Source organism: Somniosus microcephalus, chromosome 15 (genome assembly GCF_052327205.1).
Source record: "Somniosus microcephalus isolate GS21.2 chromosome 15, FLI_Smic_1.0, whole genome shotgun sequence".
Lineage (NCBI taxonomy): Eukaryota > Metazoa > Chordata > Chondrichthyes > Squaliformes > Somniosidae > Somniosus > Somniosus microcephalus.
The window spans coordinates 68,035,589-68,057,356 of NC_141001.1; the positions used below are offsets into that span (position 1 = coordinate 68,035,589).

The 21,768-nt window shown below is 46.0% G+C and overlaps 1 protein-coding gene across 4 annotated transcripts in view; it reads right to left on the bottom strand.

Moving 5' to 3' along the window:
* Positions 1-6,433: 6,433 nt before the first annotated feature.
* c15h11orf16 (chromosome 15 C11orf16 homolog) overlaps positions 6,434-21,768 on the bottom strand; it is a 55,042-nt gene continuing 39,707 nt past the window's right edge. For 3 of the 4 annotated variants that reach the window (XM_086007947.1, XM_086007946.1, XM_086007948.1), the window contains exon 11: positions 6,434-6,774. In XM_086007947.1, coding sequence (XP_085864073.1) covers positions 6,643-6,774 — 132 coding nt within the window. In that variant the 3' untranslated portion in view covers positions 6,434-6,642. The other variant, XM_086007949.1, reaches the window with a different exon arrangement.

The window sequence follows — 21,768 nt, forward strand, 5'->3', positions numbered from 1 at the left end:
TCCTCAACTGAGGATTCCCCTCTACTGTGGTTGACACGGCCCTTGACCGTCTCTGTTCCATTTCCCGCACTTCTGCTCTTGCCCCTTCCCCTCCCTCCCAGAACCATGATAGGGTTCCCCTTGCCCTCACCTTTCACCCCACCAGCCTCCACATTCAACGGATCATTTTCCGCCATCTCCAACGTGATCCCACCACCAAACGCATCTTCCCCTCACCTCCCCTTTCAACATTCTGAAGGACTGCTCCCTCCGAGACACCCTGTTCCACTCCTCAATCACCCCTAACAGCCCTTCCCCTTTGCCTGGCACCTTCCCGTGCAAGCACAGGAGATGCAACACATACCCTTTTACCTCCTTTCTTCCCACTGTCCAGGGCCCCAAACACCCCTTCCAGGTGAAACAGCGATTTACTTGTACTACTTGCAATTTAGTATACTGTATTCGCTGCTCATGATGCAGTCTCCTCTACACTGGGGAGACCAAACACAGATTGGGCAACCGCTTTGCAGAACACCTCCGTTCAGTCCGTAAGGGTGACCCTGAGCTTCCAGTCGCCTGTCACCTTAATTCACCGCTTCACTCCCACTCTGATCTCTCTGTCCTCGGCCTATTGCATTGTTCCAATGTAACTCGACGTAAGCTCGAGGAACAGCACCTCATCTTTCGATTAGGCACTTTACAGCCGTCTGGACTCAACATTGAGTTCAACAATTTTAAACTATAACCCCTGCCCCCATTTTTCATGCTGTATGATTTTTGCCATTCCCATTTGCAACATTTTATCTTTCCTGCCTCCTACAAAAGTACAGTATGTTCCTTCAATTCCTTCCTCCCCCGCACCCCCCCCCCCCCCCCCCCGTCTCTGCACCTGCTTAATATGTTACATCTCCAGCTTTTTCCAGTTCTGATGAAGGGTCCCAGACCTGAAATGTTAACTCTGTTTCTCTCTCCACGGATGCTGCCTGGCCTGCTGAGTTTTTCCAGCGTTTTCTGTTATTTTATAATTACTATACTGCTATTTTTTGACTAAAATGCATTACCTCACACTTGCTGATATTTAGTTCCATCTGATACATTTTAAGCCCATTCATCCATCTTATCAAAATCCCATTGGAGCTTCCTTTGGTCTTCTAAAAAAAATTAACTATACCTCCTATCTAAGCACCATGGGACATTTTGCTACGTTAAAGGTGCTCTTAAATGCAAGTTATTTGGTATCATCTGCAAACTTCAACACCACTCCCTCTAGGCCCAAATCCAAATCTTTGATATACACAGTGAACAGGAGAGGCCCCAGAACTGAACCCTGTGGGACACCATTGCCCAGTCTTTTTTCACACTACCTTTGGAAGAGATCCATAAATGATCTCCTTGGTCTGTAGACCCTCTGACATCGGTATCTATGTTTTGAATGGTGCTTATGTACATGATGCTGGATTTCTCCCTGTCCTCATCACCACCTTCCTATAAGCATGGAAACAATGGAATTCCAAGAGGGAATCCATTATTTATTAAATATCATTATTTATAAGGTTACACTGACTTCAAATTCTTTGCAAATAGCAACTTCCTTTAAATCCTTGATAACGCGGTATTGTACGGTAATGGAAGTCTCTTCCAGTCCTCTCATTCCAGCAGGGATGTTGTATTCTGTAATCTCTGGCTGTTGAGATGTTTACTGCTTCTTGGACACCATACTGATCCCAGATCTGGCTATGGAGGGATTAGGGAAAAATCAGAGTAGCGATTGTTTTGTTTTGGTGCAGGTAATCAACAGCAAGCCTCCCTGCCCCTTTTCCTTTCTCAGGCCATCTACCTGAATTTAAGTGTGTCCAGGAATATCAAGGTCATAATGTCCAGAAACTGATGCATTTGTTGAAGCAAGTTATCATTGCATTTTGCTGTAGCACTCACGAAACTGATAAGTTGTTCATACACACTAGTATTCTGTTTGTCTATACAATTGCAACCTGATTGCAGTATATAGGACTTATAAAATGATAGGTTGCCATTTTAACATGGGCTTTATGGTACTGGCCTTTTGGTTTCAATAACAATGGGATTAATGCAGGGACCCAGGCAGATGTGAGCCTAGAATAGTGTTGCTAGCTTTTTCAACCTTGGAGACCAAACCGCAACTAGCTCCTTTCTATTTTGGGAGAACGGTGCTAAGAGAATTAATGCATCCTTTCGCACTGCCGTATCTTTTTCCTTCCAACCCTGCCCCCCACCGCCCCCCCCCCCCCCGCAATAGTACAAATATTATTGGGAAGGAAAAATTAAATTTTACCAGTGCTGGAGCAAGTTCGCTATGCTATACTTAACCTTGAAAATAGTGAACTAGTGTCCAATATGTCTTTAGTGCCTAAAGTAGTACTGAAACGTGTTGCGTACCTGAGAAATTCTCTTTTATACCTCCAATTTGCTAAGATTAGTAGTACTACATCATTTCTGAGTGGAGAGGTCTTCCTAGCTGGGAAACTAAAATATATATTTCCTTCCTGATATATCCATACTTATAGAAAAACCCCTCACAAATAATTTTCTAATTTTTGCCTGAGTTAAAAAGCCTGGCAGCATTGTAGTGTTGAACAGTAATGGGATGACTTTCTCCGAGCTCTACACAAAGACAGTCTAATAGTCCAAAATGAGTTTTCAGCATGTAGGACTGTTTCAGATGCTCTGATCATCATCTTTAAAGGTTCTTTAGCCTTATGTGCATGCAATTAACGAGTACTATACACCGATTAATTGATATCACATTATCATGTAGACTCTAAACATGAGCCATTTACCATTAGAAGCTCAAAGTTATTTTGCACTCTACTATGATAGCCCAGCAAAATTAGCCATATATGAGGCTTTTGTCTGATCCTTCACAGCATGAAGTGTCTTCCAGTAATTTGACGTACTTTTGCATAACACCACCACAGGGCTGGTTTGACTGAGATGCATTTATATGAACACAAGTATCTTTCTTTTTTTGAAAGCAGCCAGTGGTTACCATCCATACTGGACTTTGAATTTATGCTTCTTGGGGGGGGGGGCGGCAGGCAGGCAAGCTTAACAGTCCTGATCCTAGTGCACATCCTAATGTGTTATACTGCTGTTGGATGACAACACCCATGGATCTGTCTGTAGTCTGGACTGACCAAGGAGGACAGCAATAATAGCGAAGGTTAACATAACACAAGAATTAGGAGCAGGAGTAGGTCATACGGCCCCTCGAGCCTGCTCTGCCATTCAATAAGATCATGGCTGATCTTCGACCTCAACTCCACTTTCCCGCCCGATCTTAATATCCCTTGATTCCCCTAGAGTAAAAAATCTATCTATCTCGGCCTTGAATATAATCAAGAATTCAGCACCCACAGCCCTTTGGGGTAGAGAATTCCAAAGATTCACAACCCTCTGAGTGCAGAAGTTCCTCCTCATCTCAGTCTTCAATGGCCGACCCCTTATCCTGAGACTATGCCCCCTAGTTTTAGATTCTCCAGCCAGGGGAAACAACCTCTCAGCATCTACCCTGTCAATCCCCTCAGAATCTTATATGTTTCAATGAGATGACCTCTCATTCTTCTAAACTTCAGAGAGTAGAGGCTCAATCTCTCCTCATAGGACAACCCTCCCATCCCAGGAATCAATCTAGTGAACCTTTGTTGCATCGCCTCCAAGGCAAGTATATCCTTCCTCAGATAAGGAGACCAAAACTGTGCACAGTACTCCAGGTGTGTACCAAGGCCCTGTACAATTGTAGCAAGACTTCCTTACTCCTGTACTCCAACCCCCTTGCAATAAAGGCCAACATGCCATTTGCCTTCCTAATTGCTTGCTGCACCTGCATGCTAACTCTGTGTTTCCTGTACGAGGACACCTAAATCTCTCTGAACATCATCATTTAATAGTTTCTCGCCATTTAAAAAACATTGTTTTTCTATTCTCCCTGCCAAAGTGAATAACCATACATTTCCCCACATTATACTCCGTCTGCCACTTAACCTGTCTATATCCCTTTGCAGGCTCTTTGTATCCTCCTCACAGCTTACTTTCCCACCTAGCTTTATATCATCAGCAAACTTGGATACATTGCACTCAGTCCCTTCATCTAAGTCGTTAATATAGATTGTAAATAGCTGAGGCCCAAGCACTGATCCTTGAGGCACCACGCTAGTTACAGCCTGCCAACCTGAAAATGACACTTTATCCTTACTCTCTGTTTTCTGTCTGTTAAACAATCCTCTATCCATGCTCATACATTAGCCCTTATCTTGCGTTGCAACCTTTTATGTGGCACCTTACCGAATGCCTTTTGCAAATCCAAATATTCTACCTCCACTGGTTCCCCTTTATCTACCCTGCAGGTTACATCCTCAAAATCTCTAACAAATTTGTCAAACATGATTTCCCTTTCTGTTGACTCTGCTTAATCGTATTATGATTTTCTAAGTGCCCTGTTACTACTTCCTTAATAATGGATTCCTGCATTTTCCTGAAGACTGATGTCAGGCTAACTGTCATGAAGTTCCCTGTTTTCACTGTCCCTCCTTTCTTGAATAGCAGGGTTACATTTGTTACCTTCCAATCTGCTGGGACCGTTCTAGAATCTGGGGAATTTTGGACAGTCACAACCAATGCATCCACTATCTCTGCAGCCACCTCTTTTAGAATTCTAGGATGTAGAGCACCAGGCCCAGGGGATTTGTTGGCTTTTAGTCCCATTAGTTTCTCGAGTACTTTTTCTCTACTGATATTAATTACTTTAAGTTCCTCACTCTCATTAACCCCTTTGTTCCCCATTATTTTTGCTGTGCTTTTTATGTCTTCTACTGTGAATGCAGATAGAAAATATTTGTTTAAAGTCTCTGCCATTTCCTTATTCCCCATTATAATTTCTCCTGTCTCCAGCTTCTAAGGGGCCAACACTTACTTCTAAAATAGTCTGTTCCCTGGTTGATTCCACGACGTGTTGTTCTAGGAAACTGTCTTGAATGCATTCCATGAACTCGTCCTCCAGACACACTGGGCAGGATTTTCATTGGGCCGTGGAGTCGGGATTGGAGGCATGCGGGATGTTAAAATGGAGTTTGCACATTCTCCCCGTGTTTGCGTGGGTTTCCTCCGGGTGCTCCGGTTTCCTCCCACAGTCCAAAGATGTGCGGGTTAGGTTGATTGGCCATGATAAAAATTGGCCCTTAGTGTTAGGGGGGATTAAATACGCGGGGTTACGGGGATAGGGCTTGGGTGGGATGGCTGTCGGTGTAGGGACCGGGTGCTAGGGTTTGGATGATCAGCCATGATCTCGTTGAATGGCGGAGCAGGCTCGAAGGGCCGAATGGCCTACTCCTGCTTCTATGTTTCTAAAATCACGAAATCAGGGGTCCCCACCCAAACCCGCCTCCATGCCAGTTTCAAAGGAGGCGGGTACCCGCCCCGCACTGGGACCCGCCTACCCGAGGCGGGAAGGGATTAGTGCCAATGACCTAATCCCTATTTTAAAGGTTGAAGTGTGGGATTCCCGACGGCTCCAAACCACGCCAAGTTAGAGGAGGCGGGCCGTCGGGTTGAAGAACTTGGAGGGGTCGAGATGTCGGTGTTCAGGTGAGTGATGTGTGCATGAGTGCAAAGGTAAGTGTGTTTGGTGTGTCTAAAGTGATTAAATAAGTTTTACATACCTTTTAAACTTTTTAAGCCTTCCTTCCTTTAGGTCTCGGGAGTCCCTCATCTCTCCGGCACAGAAAGCAGAATGGCTGCGAACTGTCAAAAGTGACAGCCTGCAGCTTTCTGTACAGGAGAGATTTCTAACTGAGTCTGTGGAGAAGGACTCATGTTAGAAGTAAGACTGTCAGTGTTTGACAGCTTCAAACAGCTGTGAAACGCTGATATTTCATCTGTCAAACCTCTTGACAGATGAAATTTCAGTCTGTGACGTCACCTGTTGCCAGGTGGCCCTTAATTGGCCTGCTGAGCCCGCTGGGCGGGCTCAACAAGGTCAATCAAGTTAAAATCGCGTGGGTTGACCGCATCTCGATGAAGGCGGGACTACAACCCCGAAAGTTGTAGTCCCACCTCCAACCCGACTCCTGAATGAAAATCCTGCCCACTACCTTTGCCAATTTGATTTGCCCAGTCTATATGAAGATTGAAGTCCCCCACGATTATTGCATTACTTTTGTTACAAGCTCCTATTATTTCTTGATTAGTACAATGTCCAACGGTATAGCTACTGTTAGGGGGCCTATATACTACTCCAACCAGTGTTTTCTGCCCCACGTTATTTCTTATCTCCACCCATATTGATTCTACTTCCTGATCTTCTGAGCCAAGATCCTTTCTCCCTACTGTCCTTATAAACAGATTAACTTGGGAGGTGAACAGATTAACTTGGGAGTTGGGTTTAAGAAGAGAATAAAGACTGGATAGAGAAAAATAAATAACAAATTTAAGAAAAATTATATTAAAAAAACCACATTATTAGTGCATAAAAATGAATGATGTGGATCCTGTATCCCATGTCACGGATACTAATGGGTTCTTGAGGTCAAATGCTGTATTTTTGTCTCTGGAATGCACTGCTGAATATTGAGTGTTTTATATAGGGTCTACTGTGGTAACAGCAAAGACTGAACCTGGTAAAATTTCCGTCTAAAATGATGAAACACGTTTCATTTGATGCTTTCTTCTTCCTGTCTCTCGTTCTTCAGTCAGCTTCTCTGCTTCATGGAACTTTTCTGTTAGCATTTTATTGTGTTGTTCCACTCGCTTCCTTCTGGCTTCCTAGAAAGCGCAAACAATGAGACATTAAGTTTTTTTTTTTAATTCACAAGTCCTTTTTTATTCTTTTGGAAAAGGTGATGGTAATAGGTCAGGAGGCAGGTAAAGAAGAATGTGGTTGGATGATCTGATACAACAGGTAGTTGTGTGCGTCTCATACAATCCACCTGTACAGAGACTGGGAATAATAAAGGACATCAGTCAACATCGTTCAGAAAAGAGAAGGCATACAGAAAGAAAATTTACACTCCAATGTATTACACCAAACATTTTGCATATGAATGTTTTTGAGTCTGGTTGTTTTTTCTGAATATTTCATTTGTGCTATTAATACTGATGATGGGGACTGGTTATTGCAGTGAACTAGACACTAGCTTCTCAACTCTGGCCTCCAAGTCCAGCCTAGGTTTGTGGAATAAAAGTTTCCTCTGTCTATTGCTATAGATAAACTTAAGCTCATCCAAAACTCTGCTGCCTGTATCCTAACTTGCACCAAATCTCATTTACCCATCACCCCTGTGCTTGCTGACCAACATTGGCTCCTGGTCCAGCAACATCTCGATTTTAAAATTCTCATCCTCGAGCCAATGTAGGTCAGCAAGACCAGGAGTGATGGGTGAGCAGAACTAGGTGCGGGATAAGATATGTAAAATAGAGTTTTGAATGAGCTGAAGTTTACAGAGCATTGAGGAATATGGAAGGTGCTGAATGGCTGGTCTCAATGTTTGTCACAAAGAAGTCCATGAGTGCCTCACACTTGTTGGAGGTGAGGGTGAAAGGGAGAGGGGAGAGGGATTTAAGGAGACCGTTGGTAGTGTAGAAATTAAGCTGTGGATTATCTTTGCTTTCAAGGATGATCCTGGAGTAGTGAGCGGTTTTGGCAGAGGAGAGTGAGGCCTGATGGTGTTTGATGTGGTCCCGCCAGATCTGGTGATGGATGGTTAAATGAGTTGTGTGCCAGATATGCTTGTCTGTGTCTTTGAACTTGAGGGAGTGACTTCAACATTGAGAGAGTGGAATCCACCAGGGAATTCAACAGGTTCACAATAGGAGCCAATAATGCAATGTGGGTGCCATTTATTTCTCCCAAACTCTGGAATCCAGCAACATGATAGAAACAGCCCCGTCATCCTGCTATCTAGAAATCATCAGAAAATGGATGAATTGCCCTTCTCTTGTGAAGATGGTATTGGTAACCTGTCATATGCAGCATCACACTACACCCTGGCTAATGTTGCCTAAGTCCACGATTGTAGCTTGGGAGGTACCTATGGCATAAAAATTGAGAGCTATGAAGACTTTGACAGCCATGAACAGAGCAGTTCTGTTACTTGATCAGATCTGTAAGTCATCATGCAGAAGGTGGCAAAGCTCATCCAGGGCTTCCTTAGTGAAATACAGTCAGCAAAGGCAGACTCCTCATATCAGTCCCTCAAAAAAATCTGTTGGGCCTATATATTTGTTGCGGGGTAATAACCGGTTGAACTATCCTCTTGACGCTAACTCACTCTCCTTTTCTCCCTTCTGTTATATTCCTCTTCCTCCATTAAGATACCACACAAAGGAACCCCATGTTACTCTGCCTTACTGTGTGAGGGTGGGGTTCAAAAACATGCTGCTGACCAGAGAGAGACTCTTGACAGTTTGAAGTGCAACTCAGGTGCTCCACACAACAGAAAACATTTCTCAAATGATGCAGGCAAATGTGAGCTATTGGTAAAAGTATTCAATGCTGTTAGCAAATTTTAAAAGTTCACTTCCAGTTAGGTCAATTCCTAAGAAGGCTATGCCCCATTTATCTGTATGTAACTTATCCCGAAGTAAATTATATCTAATGGAGATACAACGGCCAGGAATCTTGACCCTTTAAGCCATTCAGCTCATTTGCATGTATGTGAAGGAGCAAGTGTAGCAAGTGACACCTCCAACCCAGACCGGACACTTCAGGGAACAAAAAATGGAGGAACAATTGTGGAAATGGATCTCATCTAGAATTATGAACCTCCAAATTGTGTTCTGCTGCCACTGTGCTCCTTACTTACCATTAGAAACAATTTTCAGCACTGCTGAGTACAAGTCTACTAAGGCTTCTAGATGTCATTGGAGGACTCAGTTGGGGATCCATCATCTTAGAACAATGGGCTAACCAATGGGTTATGGTGGTGGACAATATGTAAAATATATTAAAATATAGAACAAAAAAAAATTTGACTAGGCTTCATGGTGCTGAGTATTGGGGACAAACATCAGACCAGCATTTATTTTTTATTTGTTTATGGGATGTGTCACTGGCAAGGCCAGCATTTAGTGCCCAACCCTAATTGCCCTTGTGGTGTATGTGCCTTTAAGAGCCCCTGTGTACTGTAATGCCGATAGTGGCCACTCGGGCTATATAAGCCTGTATAGTGTCTTGTATCTTTTAGTTCACCTCCAGAGTTTGTTCAGTAAACACCTGTTAAACCAACTCCTGCATTCCGTGTCTCCATTAACACACGGATACAACAGTGGCGACGAATTGGAAACGGACTTACCTGCAATTCGGCAGCACCTCAAGGAGATCGATTCCTCAGACGAAGGTTGAACGAAAAAAAAAAAGAAAAAACTGGTTTCACCAGCTAGCCGGGCTGGTGGCAGGTACTGCACTAATCCTTCCTGGGCGGCGGGCTGGGGCTCAATCGGCTGGCTCTGCAGCAGGGCCGAGCAGCGAAGGCGGAGGCAAACAGAGACAGAGGGTGGAGCACTCGGGAGCTGGCCAGCGCTGCAAAGCAGGTCGGCGTTCGGACCAAGCAGAGGGAGGGAAAAGTCCCAGAGAGTCCGGCGGGAACGAGTCTCCAACTATTAAAAATATCTATAAATAAAAACCGCGGAGAACAGTGTTGGCAGCGGCGGGAAAGCGCGGGAGGCGCCATTTTTTCTCGGCAGGAAAGAAAGGAAAGCGCGGGAGGCGCCATTTTTTTTCAGGATGCCTAAGACTGGCAATATTACTGCTTTCGATAGTGATGTGGAGGATTGGACCACTTATGTGGAAAGAGTGGAGGTATATTGCACAGCGAATGAAATAGAGGATGATAAAAAGGCATCGGTACTTCTAAATCTAATGGGCGCAAGGACATACGGGCTGTTACGAAACTTAATCACTCCAGCCAAACCGATGAACAAGAATTTTAAGGAGATTGTTGATACCCTACAGGAGCACTTAAACCCAACACCGCTGCTGATAGCGGAACGATTCAAATTCTTCAGGAGGAATCAGCACAAGAATGAAAGTAACGCTGATTACCTCACCGAATTAAGGAAGCTGTCAAAGCACTGCCAATTCGGGGCAGGACTGGCAGATTCTCTTCGAGACAAATTTGTCTGCGGTCTCCTAAGTGAAGGAACACAGAAAAGGCTACTTTCTGAGAAAGATTTAACACTGGACAAGGCTTTCAGTGTGGCTGTATCATACAAAGCAGCAGCAAGAGGAGCTGCAGCGATACAGCAAAAGCCACAGGACTTCGGCACCCATGAAATGACACAGGGTTTCGAGAGATGTTATCGCTGCGGCAGATCCACCCATGACCAGAGGGACTGCTGGTTCAAGGACAAAGCATGCAGGCAATGCGGAAAGATGGGACACATTGCACGTGTATGCCGATCTGGAAACAAAAAATCCACTGACAGAAAAAAAATCAATAAGGAAAAGTACAGAAAGGTACAAATGATGACGGACAGTAGCTCCGAAGACCAGAAGAGCAATAGCGACTCCGGAAACAAGAGACTAAGCTGTCTCAAATTACATAATGTAATTGCCAAAGAAGATTACCAGACCATTTGGGTTACCCTCACGATAGCGGGGTCCCCAGTTAAAATGGAGCTAGATACAGGATCAGCTCTGACCGTCATAAGTCGATGGGATTACGAGCGGCTATTTCCGCATATACCTTTGAAAGACATTATCTTGAAAACATATACGGGGCAGAAAGTATACCCCAGAGGGAAAATAAGGGTGCCTGTTGTATACAACGGCAAGGAAATACAGAAGTTGTATTTATACGTTCTGCAAGATGGTGGTCCACCGCTGTTGGGACGTGAATGGATCAGGAAGATACGTTTAGACTGGCACTCCATTCAGGCACTGACGGTGACCAGTAAGAAAAAAAATGATGACGTCATACCTGAACGATTAAAAGACATCTTGGCCAACGCCAAAGAAGTGTTTCAACAGGAACTAGGAACCTTGAAAGGCGTCACCGCCTCAATAAAAGTGGAAGATGCGGCAATTCCCAAGTTTTTTAAGGCAAGGCCGGTGCCATACGCAATTCGTCCAGCAGTCGAGGCAGAGCTGGAGAATTTGGAAAAGGCAGGCGTGTTATCCAAGATAGATTGGAGTGAGTGGGCAACACCCATCGTCCCGGTCATGAAGAAAACATTGAATAATAATAAATCTGAAGAACAAAGAAAAATTTGCATCTGTGGGGACTTCAAGGTGACTGTAAACCCGGTCCTTCACATGGTACAGTATCCTCTTCCGAGGATAGAAGATATTTTAGCCTCACTATCCGGAGGGAAACGTTTCACCAAAATTGACTTGGCACAGGCATATCTACAGATGGAGGTTGAGGAGGCCTCTAAAAAGTATCTCATGATAAACACACACAAAGGCCTGTACCAGTACAATCGACTGGTTTTCAGAGTAGCATCAGCTCCAGCTATCTGGCAGAGCTATGGAGCAAGTCCTGCAAGGGATTCCGGGGACTCAATGCTACCTAGACGACATCCTTGTAACAGGAGAAAACGACAACGAGCACCTTGCCAATTTGGAGCAGGTGCTCACTAGGCTGAGAGAACGGGGCCTACGAGCAAATCGCCCCAAGTGCGAATTTTTCCAGAAACAAATATATTGTGGCCACATAATTAACGAAGAAGGGTTGCATAAGTCACCTGAAAAAATTGAAGCGGTCATAAAAGCCCCAGCACCTGAAAATGTCTCTCAATTAAGGTCGTTCCTGGGATTGATAAATTACTATCATAAATTTTTACCGAACTTGTCAACTGTTCTGCACCCTCTTAACGAACTGCTACAAACGGGAGTAATTTGGAAATGGAACGAAGACTGTAAACGTGCCTTCCATAAATACAAAGGCTTAATCACGTCCAAGGAAGTTTTGGCTCATTACAACCCATCACTGCCAATCAGACTGGCGTGCGATGCATCCCCTTACGGCGTAGGAGCGGTATTATTGCATAGATTCCCTGATGGCTCGGAGCGGCCGATAGCTTTTGCGTCACGCTCATTGAACTCAGCTGAGCGTAACTATGCCCAGATCGACAGGGAAGCACTCAGCCTGGTATGGGGAGTGAAGAAATTCAACCATTACCTACACGGACAAAAATTTACCTTGTTGACTGACCATCAACCCCTCGTCTCCATATTCAACCCTAAAAAGGGCGTTCCCATTATGACAGCGCAAAGGCTACAGAGGTGGTCCCTTTTCCTAGGGACACACCAATATGACAGAATACAAAGGATCAAAACAGCATGGGAATGCTGACGGTTTATCGCGTCTACCGTTGCCAACGGTAGAAGAGGCACCTCCAGTGGAGATGTTCCACTCAACCATAGTGGAATGTCTACCAGTAACAAATTCTACCATTGAAAAGGAAACGAGAAATGACCCGACTCTCTCACGAGTCTACGATTTAACGGTGAAGGGATGGCCAGCACATGGCGAACCACTGTTGCCAGCATTCTCGCAAAGAAGAGAACAGCTGTCAGTTTGCCGAGGAACCTTGATGTGTGGATCCAGAGTGGTGATTCCACCCAAACTCCAGGATAAGGTGCTAAAGGAGCTTCACGAGGGGCATCTGGGTGGAGTGAAAATGAAGAACCTAGCAAGAGCGTTTGTGTGGTGGCCAGGTATCGATGGAGACATCGAAGAAATGACCAAGAGCTGTCTAGGATGCCAGAAGGTCCAAAACGCCCCACCACAAGCCCCTCTACATCCATGGGAGTGGCCCTCATCTCCATGGCAAAGGGTACACAGCGACTTTGCTGGTCCATTTATGGACTCAATGTTCTTAATCGCAGTGGATGCACACTCCAAGTGGCCGGAGGTAATAAAGATGTCCTCCACCACCACGGAAAAAACCATCGCAGTATTAAGGACCATATTTGCCAGGAATGGGCTGCCTGAACAGATCTGTTCTGATAATGGACCGCAATTTGTGTCCGAAGAATTCAGGAAGTTCTTAAAAAAACAATGGGGTTAAGCACTACACGTCCGCCCCATACCATCCCGCCACCAATGGATTGGCTGAAAGGTTTGTCCAGACCTTCAAGAAGGCCATAAAGGCCATGGGTAATGAAGACATAAATCTACAGCATAAGGTAGATAACTTCTTGTTTGCATACAGGAATGCAACACGTGGTTACAAACCAAACTTCCGCCATGATGTTCTTCAATAGAAGCCTAAGATGCCGGCTAGATTTGATCAAGCCAAACATCAGAAGGGATGTAGAGAACCGGCAATTTCAAGGCATGAATGAAAGGCCAACTAGAACCTTCCAGATAGGTCAACAAGTTTTGGCCCGGGACTACCGTACCGAGAAATGGCAGCCTGGAACTATTTGCACACGACTAGGACCGCTGATGTATACCGTGGACATTGGAGAAAGCATAATAAGGCGCCATGCTGACCAGATCATAGAGTCATCCGAAAAGGGACAACCTACACCACAACTCTACGCCTAATGATGAAGCAGAGATACCCATAGTATCTACCTCCGATCCGGTGATACTGGAACCAGATGAAACCGACACTGGCATTCAAGCCGAATCGACCTTGCCAAAAGAACCTACTACACCACCGAAAACTACTACACCACCAAGGCGTTATCCGTTTCCGAGTCAGGAAGCCTCCAGAGAGACTGACTTATAATTGATTAACTGCAGCAAATGTGTAGATTATTGTTCTTGTAAACATGTTAATTAATGATTACTGAAAATGTTATGTACTGGTTGTCTAAGAGGGGAGGAATTGTGGTGTATGTGCCTTTAAGAGCCCCTGTGTACTGTAATGCCGATAGTGGCCACTCGGGCTATATAAGCCTGTATAGTGTCTTGTATCTTTCAGTTCACCTCCAGACTTTGTTCAGTAAACACCTGTTAAACCAACTCCTGCATTCCGTGTCTCCATTAACACGGATACAACAGCCCTTGAGAAGGTGGTGGTGAGCCGCCTTCTTGAACCGTTGCAGTCTGTGTGGTGAAGGTACTCCCCCAGTGTTGTTAGGTAAGGAGTTCCAGGATTTTGACCCAGCGACGATGAAGGATCGGTGATATACTTCTAAGTCAGGATGGTGTGTGACTTGGAGGTGGTGGTGTTCCCATGCGTCTGCTGCCCTTGTCCTTCTAGGTGGAAGAGGTCGCGGGTTTGGGAGGTGTTGCCGAAGAAGCCTTGGTGAGTTGCTGCAGTGCATCTTGTAGATGGTACACACTGCAGCTATGGTATGCCGGTGCTGGAGGAAGTGAATGTTTAAGGTGGTGGATGGGGTGCCAATCAAGCGGGCTGCTTTGTCCTGGATGGTGTCAAGCTTCTTGAGTGTTGTTGAAACTGCACTCATCCAGGCAAGTGGAGAGTATTCCATCACACTCCTTACTTGTGTCTTGTAGATGGTAGAAAGGCTTTGGGGAGTCAGGAGGTGAGACACTCATTGCAGAATATCTAGCCTCTGACTTGCTCTTGTTGCCACAGTATTTATGTGGCTGGTCCAGTTAAGTTTCTGGTCAATGGTGACCCCCAGGATGTTGATGGTGGGGGATTCGGCGATGATAATGCCATTGAATGTCATAGGGCGGTGGTTAGACTCTCGATTGTTGGAGATAGTCATTGCCTAGCACTTCTGTGGTGCGAATGTTACCTGCCACTTATCAGCCCAAGCTGAACGTCATTCAAGTCTTGTTGCATACGGGCATGGACTGCTTCATCTGAGGAGTTGTGAATGGCACTGAACACCATGCAGTCATCAGCAAACATCCCCATTTCTGACCTTATGGTGGAGAGAAGGTCATTGATGAAGCAGCTGAAGATGGGTCTAGGACACTGCCTTGAGGAACTCCTGCAGCGATGACCTGGAGCTGTGATGATTGACCTTCAATCACCACAACCATCTTCCTTTGTGCTAGGTATGACTCCAGCCAGTGGAGAGTTTTCCCCCCGATTCCCATTGACTTCAGGTTTACTAGGGCTCCTTGATGCCACACTCGGTCAAATGCTGCCTTGATGTCAAGGGCAGTCACTCTCACTTCTCTGGAATTCAGCTCCTTTGTCCATGTTTGGACCAAGGCTGTAATGAGGTCGGGAGCCGAGTGGTGTTGGCAGAACCCAAACTGGGCATCAGTGAGCAGGTTATTGGTGAGTAAGTGCTGCTAGTTAGCACTGTCAATGACCCCTTCCATCACTTTGCTGATGATTGAGAGTAGACTCATGGGGCGGTAATTGGCCGGATTAGATTTGTCCTGCTTTTTGTGGACAGGAAATACCTGGACAGTTTTCCACATTGTCTGATAGATGCCAGTGTTGTAGCTGTACTAGAACAGCTTGGCTAGAAGCGTGGCTAGTTCTGGAGCACAAGTCTTCACAAGCCGGCATAAAGTGGCTTCTATAATATTTCTTATTCCTGAAGGGCTGCACAGTAGAATAATATCTCAAGTGCACTATTATGGCTTTTCAGAGTTCAAGATGACTTTTGATGCTATTGATTGGAGGACATGAGATATCTGTTTGATTTATTTTGGTAACTAGAGGTCCTGCTGAATGCCACCTTCAGCCTTGACATAGTCCTTCAGAACCATGCTGAAAAGGAATGAAGGGCATTTTAATCTTTCTCACCCTTCAATAAAAAAAAACTTGCATTTATACTGCACTTTTCACATCTTCAGGATGTCCTAAAGCACTTACAAACAATGAATCAGTATTGAAGTAGTCACTGTGACTACTTTTGGCCCAGGCAAATTGGAATCAAAGATTGGCAGGCAAAACTGTAATTGAACAATGGTCTGCCTTTAAAGAGGAGATGGTTCGGGTACAGTCAAGGTACATTTCCACGAGGGGGAAAGATAGGGCAACCAAAGCCAGAGCTCCCTGGATGACGAAAGAGATAGAGAGTAAGATGAAGCAGAAAAAGGGGGCGTATGACAGTTGTCAGGTTAAGAATACAATTGAGTACCAGGCTGAATGTAGAAGGTTCAGAGGGGAAGTGAAAAAGGAAATAAGAGGGGCAAAGAGAGAGTATGAGAATAGACTGGCAGCTAACATAAAGGGGAATTCAAAAGTCTTCTATAGGCCTATAAATAGTAAACAGGTAGTAAGAGGAGGGGTGGGGCTGACTGGGGACAAAAAAGGAGACCAACGCATAGAGGTAGAGGGCATAGCTGAGGTACTAAATGAGTACTTTGCATCTGTCTTTACCAAGGAAGAAGATGCAAAGGCATAGTGAAAGAGGAGGTAGTTGAGCTACTGGATGGGCTAAAAATTGATGAAGAGGAGGTACTAGAAAGGCTGGCTGCACTTAAAAGTAGGTAAGTCACCAGGACCAGATGGGATGCATCCTAGGATGCTGAGGGAAGTAAAGGTGGAAATTGCGGAGGTACTGGCCATAATCTTCCAGAGGTGTCAGAGGACTGGAGAATTGCAAATGTTACACCCTTTTTCAAAAAGGGGTGTAAGGATAAACCCAGCAACTACAGGCCAGTCAGTTTAACCTCGGCAGTGGGGAAGCTTTTAGAAACTATCATCCGGGACAAAATTAAGAGTCTCTTTGACAAGTGTGGAATAATTAAGGAAAGTCAGCACGGATTTGTCAAAGGCAAATCATGTTTAACTAACTTGATTGAGTTTTTTGATGAGGTAACGGAGAGGGTTTATGAGGGCAATGGGGTTAATGTGCTGTATGTGGACTTCCAAAAGGGTTTGATAAAGTGCCACATAATGGGCTTGCCAGCAAAGTTGAAGCCCGTGGTGTTAGATCCGTGTATCTTAATGTTGTGTCCTTTCAATAATCAGACAAAAGACTGCAGGGAACGATCAACAGGTGTTTACTGAGTGAGGGTTACTCTAGAACTAACTGTACAGATCACTACTCGGGCTTTATATATAGGTGTGGTCACTGCTGGTACTACAGTATACAGGAGCTGTAAAAAGTTCTCCCCTTAAAGGTACATACATTACAATTCCTCCCCTTTTAGATTAACAGTACCATAACACTCTTAACAATTAAATATCAAACTAATTACAATTAACACTTTTAACATGCAACATTAGCTGAAAATAGTCTATTTATAAATTCAGTCTTTGGGGAGGCTTCCTGATCCTTTCTGGATAGCGCCTTTCCCAAGTGTCTTGCTCTTGGTGCGGAGGCGATTCTGGCCCCCTGTCGTCGGTTGGTTCATCAGCTTCCAATGCTACTGTTTCTGAGGTAGATGCGACCTGTACGTCGGGTTCCTCACCAGGTACGTATGGCCGAGACATGGGGTTGACTCGTTCCTGTGACTCTAGGATCTGGTCAGCATGGCGTCTCACAATGTTCTCCCCAACATCTACTGTGTACATTAGTGGCCCCTGCCGTGTGCATATCGTTCCTGGTTGCCATTTCTCTGTTCGGTAGTCGCGGGCCAAGACTGGTTGCCCTACATTGAAGCTCCTTGTCGGCTTCTCATTGATGTGCTGGAATTGCTTACTCTCAACATCTCTTCGTACAGTTGGTCAGAGCAAATCCAGACGAAATCTCAACCTTCGGTTAAAGAACATCATGGCCGGGGCCTGGTTGGTGACTGCATGTGTCATATTTCTGTAGGCTAACAGGAAATTGTCCACCTTATGCTGCAGTGGAATGTCGTCATCGCACATGGCCTTTACTGCTTTTTTAAAGGTTTGTACGAACCTCTCAGCCAATCCATTTGTGGCTGGATGATACGGGGCGGATGTGTAATACCTTACCCCATTCCTTTTCATAAATCTTCGAAACTCTTCGGACACAAACTGTGGTCCGTTATCAGAGCAAATCTGCTCTGGCAAGCCGTTCCTGGCAAAAATGGACCGTAGGACTGCAATAGTTTTCTCCGTGGTGGTGGAGGACATTTTGATCACCTCAGGCCATTTCGAGTGCGCATCCACAGCTATTAAAAACATTGAGTCCATGAATGGACCAGCAAAATCAATATGCACCCGTTGCCATGGAGATGAGGGCCACTCCCATGGGTGTAGAGGGGCGGTGCATTTTGGACCTTCTAGCATCCTGAGCAGCTCTTTGTCAGGTCCTCGATTTGCTGATCGATCCCCGGCCACCACACACAAGCCCTAGCAAGGCTTTTCATTTTCACCCCTCCCAGATGACCTTCGTGAAGCTCATTGAGCACTCTCTCCCTTAACTTGGGTGGAATTACCACTCGGGATCCACACATCAAGGTCCCCTGGCATACTGACAGCTGTTCTCTTCTGGATGAGAATGCTGGCAACAGTGAGTCGCCATGTGCTGGCCATCCCTTCACCGTCAAATCATATACCCGAGACAGCGTCGGGTCATTTCGGGTCTCCTTCTCTATATCAGCGTTAGTTACTGGCAAGCATTCAATTATAGTCGAATGAAATATTTCGACAGGATCCACTGCTGGTGCTTCCTCCGCAGTAGGCAGTGGCAGGCGTGATAGCCCATCAGCGTTTCCATGCTGTTTCGTGCCCTTATACTCGATTTCATATTGGTGCGCCCCTAGAAAAAGGGACCATCTTTGTAGCCGTTGCGCAGTCATCACCGGAACGCCCTTCTTTGGATTAAAGATGGAGACAAGTGGTTGGTGGTCAGTCAGCAAGGTGTGAACTTCTGCCCGTGCAGATAGTGATTGAACTTTATCACTCCCCACACTAGGCTGAGGGCCTCCCTGTCAATCTGGGCGTAGTTACGCTCGGCTGAGGTAAGTGACCGAGACGCAAAGGCTACTGGCCTCTCCGAGCCGTCCAGGAATTTGTGCGACAGGAATTTGTGCGACAGCACTGCTCCAATACCATAGGGTGATGCATCACACGCCAACCGAATTGGTAGTGCTGGGTTGAAATGAGCCAACACCTCTTTTGATGTGATCAATGCTTTGCTCTTCTGGAAAGCTCGTTTACATTCATCACTCCACTTCCATGGTACCCCCGTTTGCAGTAGGGTGTTCAGTGGGTGTAGTACGGTAGACAAATTCGGCAAGAACTTATGGTAGTAGTTCACCAGCCCGAGGAACGACCTCAGTTGTGACACATTTTCCGGTGCTGGAGCCTTGACTACTGCCTCAATCTTCTCAGGGGACTTATGTAACCCCTCTTTATCAATAACGTGGCCACAAGACGAGATCTGCTTCTGGAAAAACTCGCATTTGTGGCGATTAGCTCGGAGCCCATATTCCTTCAATCTAGTGAGCACCTGCTCCAGGTTGGCGAGGTGATCACTGTCATTTTCGCCCGTGACCACGATGTCGTCCAAATAACACTGGGTCCCCGGAATCCCTTGCAGGACTTGTTCCATTGCCCTTTGCCAAATAGCCGGAACTGATGCTACCCCGAACACCAGCCGGTTGTATTGGTAGAGACCTTTATGAGTGTTGATCGTGAGGTACTGTTTCGAGGCTTCTTCTACCTCCATTTGCAGGTACGCCTGGGTCAGATCAATCTTAGTGAAGTGTTTCCCTCCAGATAGCGAGGCAAAAATATCTTCAATCCGCGGAAGTGGATATTGTACAGTGTGAAGGACTGGGTTCACTGTCACCTTAAAGTCCCCACAGATGCGAACCTTCTTTGGTTCCCCAGGCGTATTACTCAACGACCTCTTCATTACAGGAACGATGGGTGTAGCCCACTCGCTCCAGTCCACTTTGGACAGTACTCGTGAACGTTCCAAGCCTTCCAGCTCTGCTTCGACGGCTGGGCGGATCGCATAAGGTACCGGTCTGGCCTTAAAAAAAACTTTGGGCTTGCATTTTCCTCTATTTTGATCGTCGCTGTTATGCCTTTTAGTGTTCCGAGTCCCTGCTGGAACACTTCTTGTGCGTCAGTTAGCATTTTTGACAATCGTCCAGGTGTGACTTCGTCATCCTTTTTGGCATCTACAGTCAGTGCTTGTATGGAATGCCAATCTCGCTGTATCTTCCGGATCCATTCACGTCCTAGTAGTGGTGGTCCTCCATCTGGCAATACATATAGGTCCATTTTTGGTGTTTCCTTGCTGTTATATATAACGTTCACCCTTATTTTTCCTTTGGGGTAGACTTTTTGCCCCGTGTACGTCTTCAAGACAATCTTTGTATCTCTCAAGGGTATATGTGAGAATAGCTGCTTGTAGTCCCTTCGGTTTATGACTGTTAGGGCTGATCCTGTGTCCAATTCCATTTTCACTTGGACTCCTGCTATCTTGAGCGTGACCCAGATAGTTTGGTGATCCTCCGTTTTGATCACATTATGTAGTTTCAGACAACCCAGCTCCTTGCTTCCGGAGTCTGTATCACTTTTCTGTTCGTCTGAACTACTCTCCGTCACCTTATGTACCTTCTTGTACTTCTCCTGTGGAGATTTCTTGCTGCTGGTTTTCTTTCCCGACCTGCAGACTCTTGCTATGTGTCCTACTTTTCCACACTGTCTGCACACTTTGTCCTTGAACCAGCAATCATTATGGTCGTGTGTTGTTCTGCCGCAGCGATAGCACTTCACTGTTCCATATGACATTTCATTTGTGCCATATTCTTGCGGTTTCCGTTGTATCTCTGCAGCGCCCCGTGCGGCTGCTTCGTGTGATACTGCAATGCTGAAAGCCTTGTCCAGCGTAAGATCCTTTTCTGATAGAAGCCGTTTCTGGGTTCCTTCACTTTGAAGCCCACACACAAACTTGTCCCTTAAAGTATCTGCTAGTCCTGTTCCAAACTGGCAGTGTTTCGATAGCTTGCGCAGTTCCGTTAAATACTCAGCATTACTTTCATCTTTATGCTGGTTCCTTTTGTGAAACTTAAATCTTTCTGCTATCAGCAGTGGTGTGGGGTTTAAGTGGTCCTGTAGGATTGACACTGTTTTCAAAATCCTTTTCTACTGGCTTCTCTGGGGTTACTAGGTTTCGTAGTAAGCCATACATTTTTGCACCCATTAAATTCAACAATACCAGCGCTTTCTTGTCATCTGGCACTTCATTCGCCTTGCAGTATACTTCTATGCATTCGACATATGTCGTCCAATCTTCGACTTCATTGTCGAACGCTGTGATACTGCCACTCTTCGGCATTTTTGGGTGTGGTTAGACTGGCTTAAAATGGCGTCTCCCGCGCTTTCCTTTCTTCCCCGCTGCGGCTTAAAATGGTGTCTCCCGCGCTTTCCTTTCTTCCCCGCTGTGGCTTAAAATGGCGTCTCCCGCGCTGCTGCCAACGCCGCTCTTGGCGGTCCTCGTGGCAAATGGCGACGCCCTGTGGGTTTCGTGCGCTGCTCCTGCGCTGCTGCCAATGCCGCTCTCTGCAGTCCTCGTGGCAATGGCAGCGCCTCGCGTTTTCCTGCGTGTGCTCTCCCCCGTTGACGCTGCTCGGCCCTTGAACGCCGGCTGCAGCCTGCTCTCTCTCGCCTCTCTCCCCCATTGACGCTGCTCGGCCCTTGAACACCGGCTGCGCTCTGCTCTCTCTCGTCTCTCTCCCCGTTGATGCCGCTCGGTCCCGAACACCGGCTGCGCCCTGTGCGCTCTGCCCTCTTTCTCTCCCCTGTCGACGCTGCTCGGCCTTTTTCTGTGCCGCTCGGTCAGCTCTAGCCACCGCTGTCCGGGAAGGGTCTGCGCAGTACCTGTTGCCAGCCCGTTTCGCTGGACCACCGTGACTGGAAAGCCAAGCCTGGCTCTCGACAGCCTCCCCTGCGATGCTCAAATCTCCGCTGGATGACTGGGCGGTTGCCCATGGTCAACGCCCGTGCTTCTGGACTCGACCTCCTTCCACTGTTCTCCAGGAGCGAATCCCT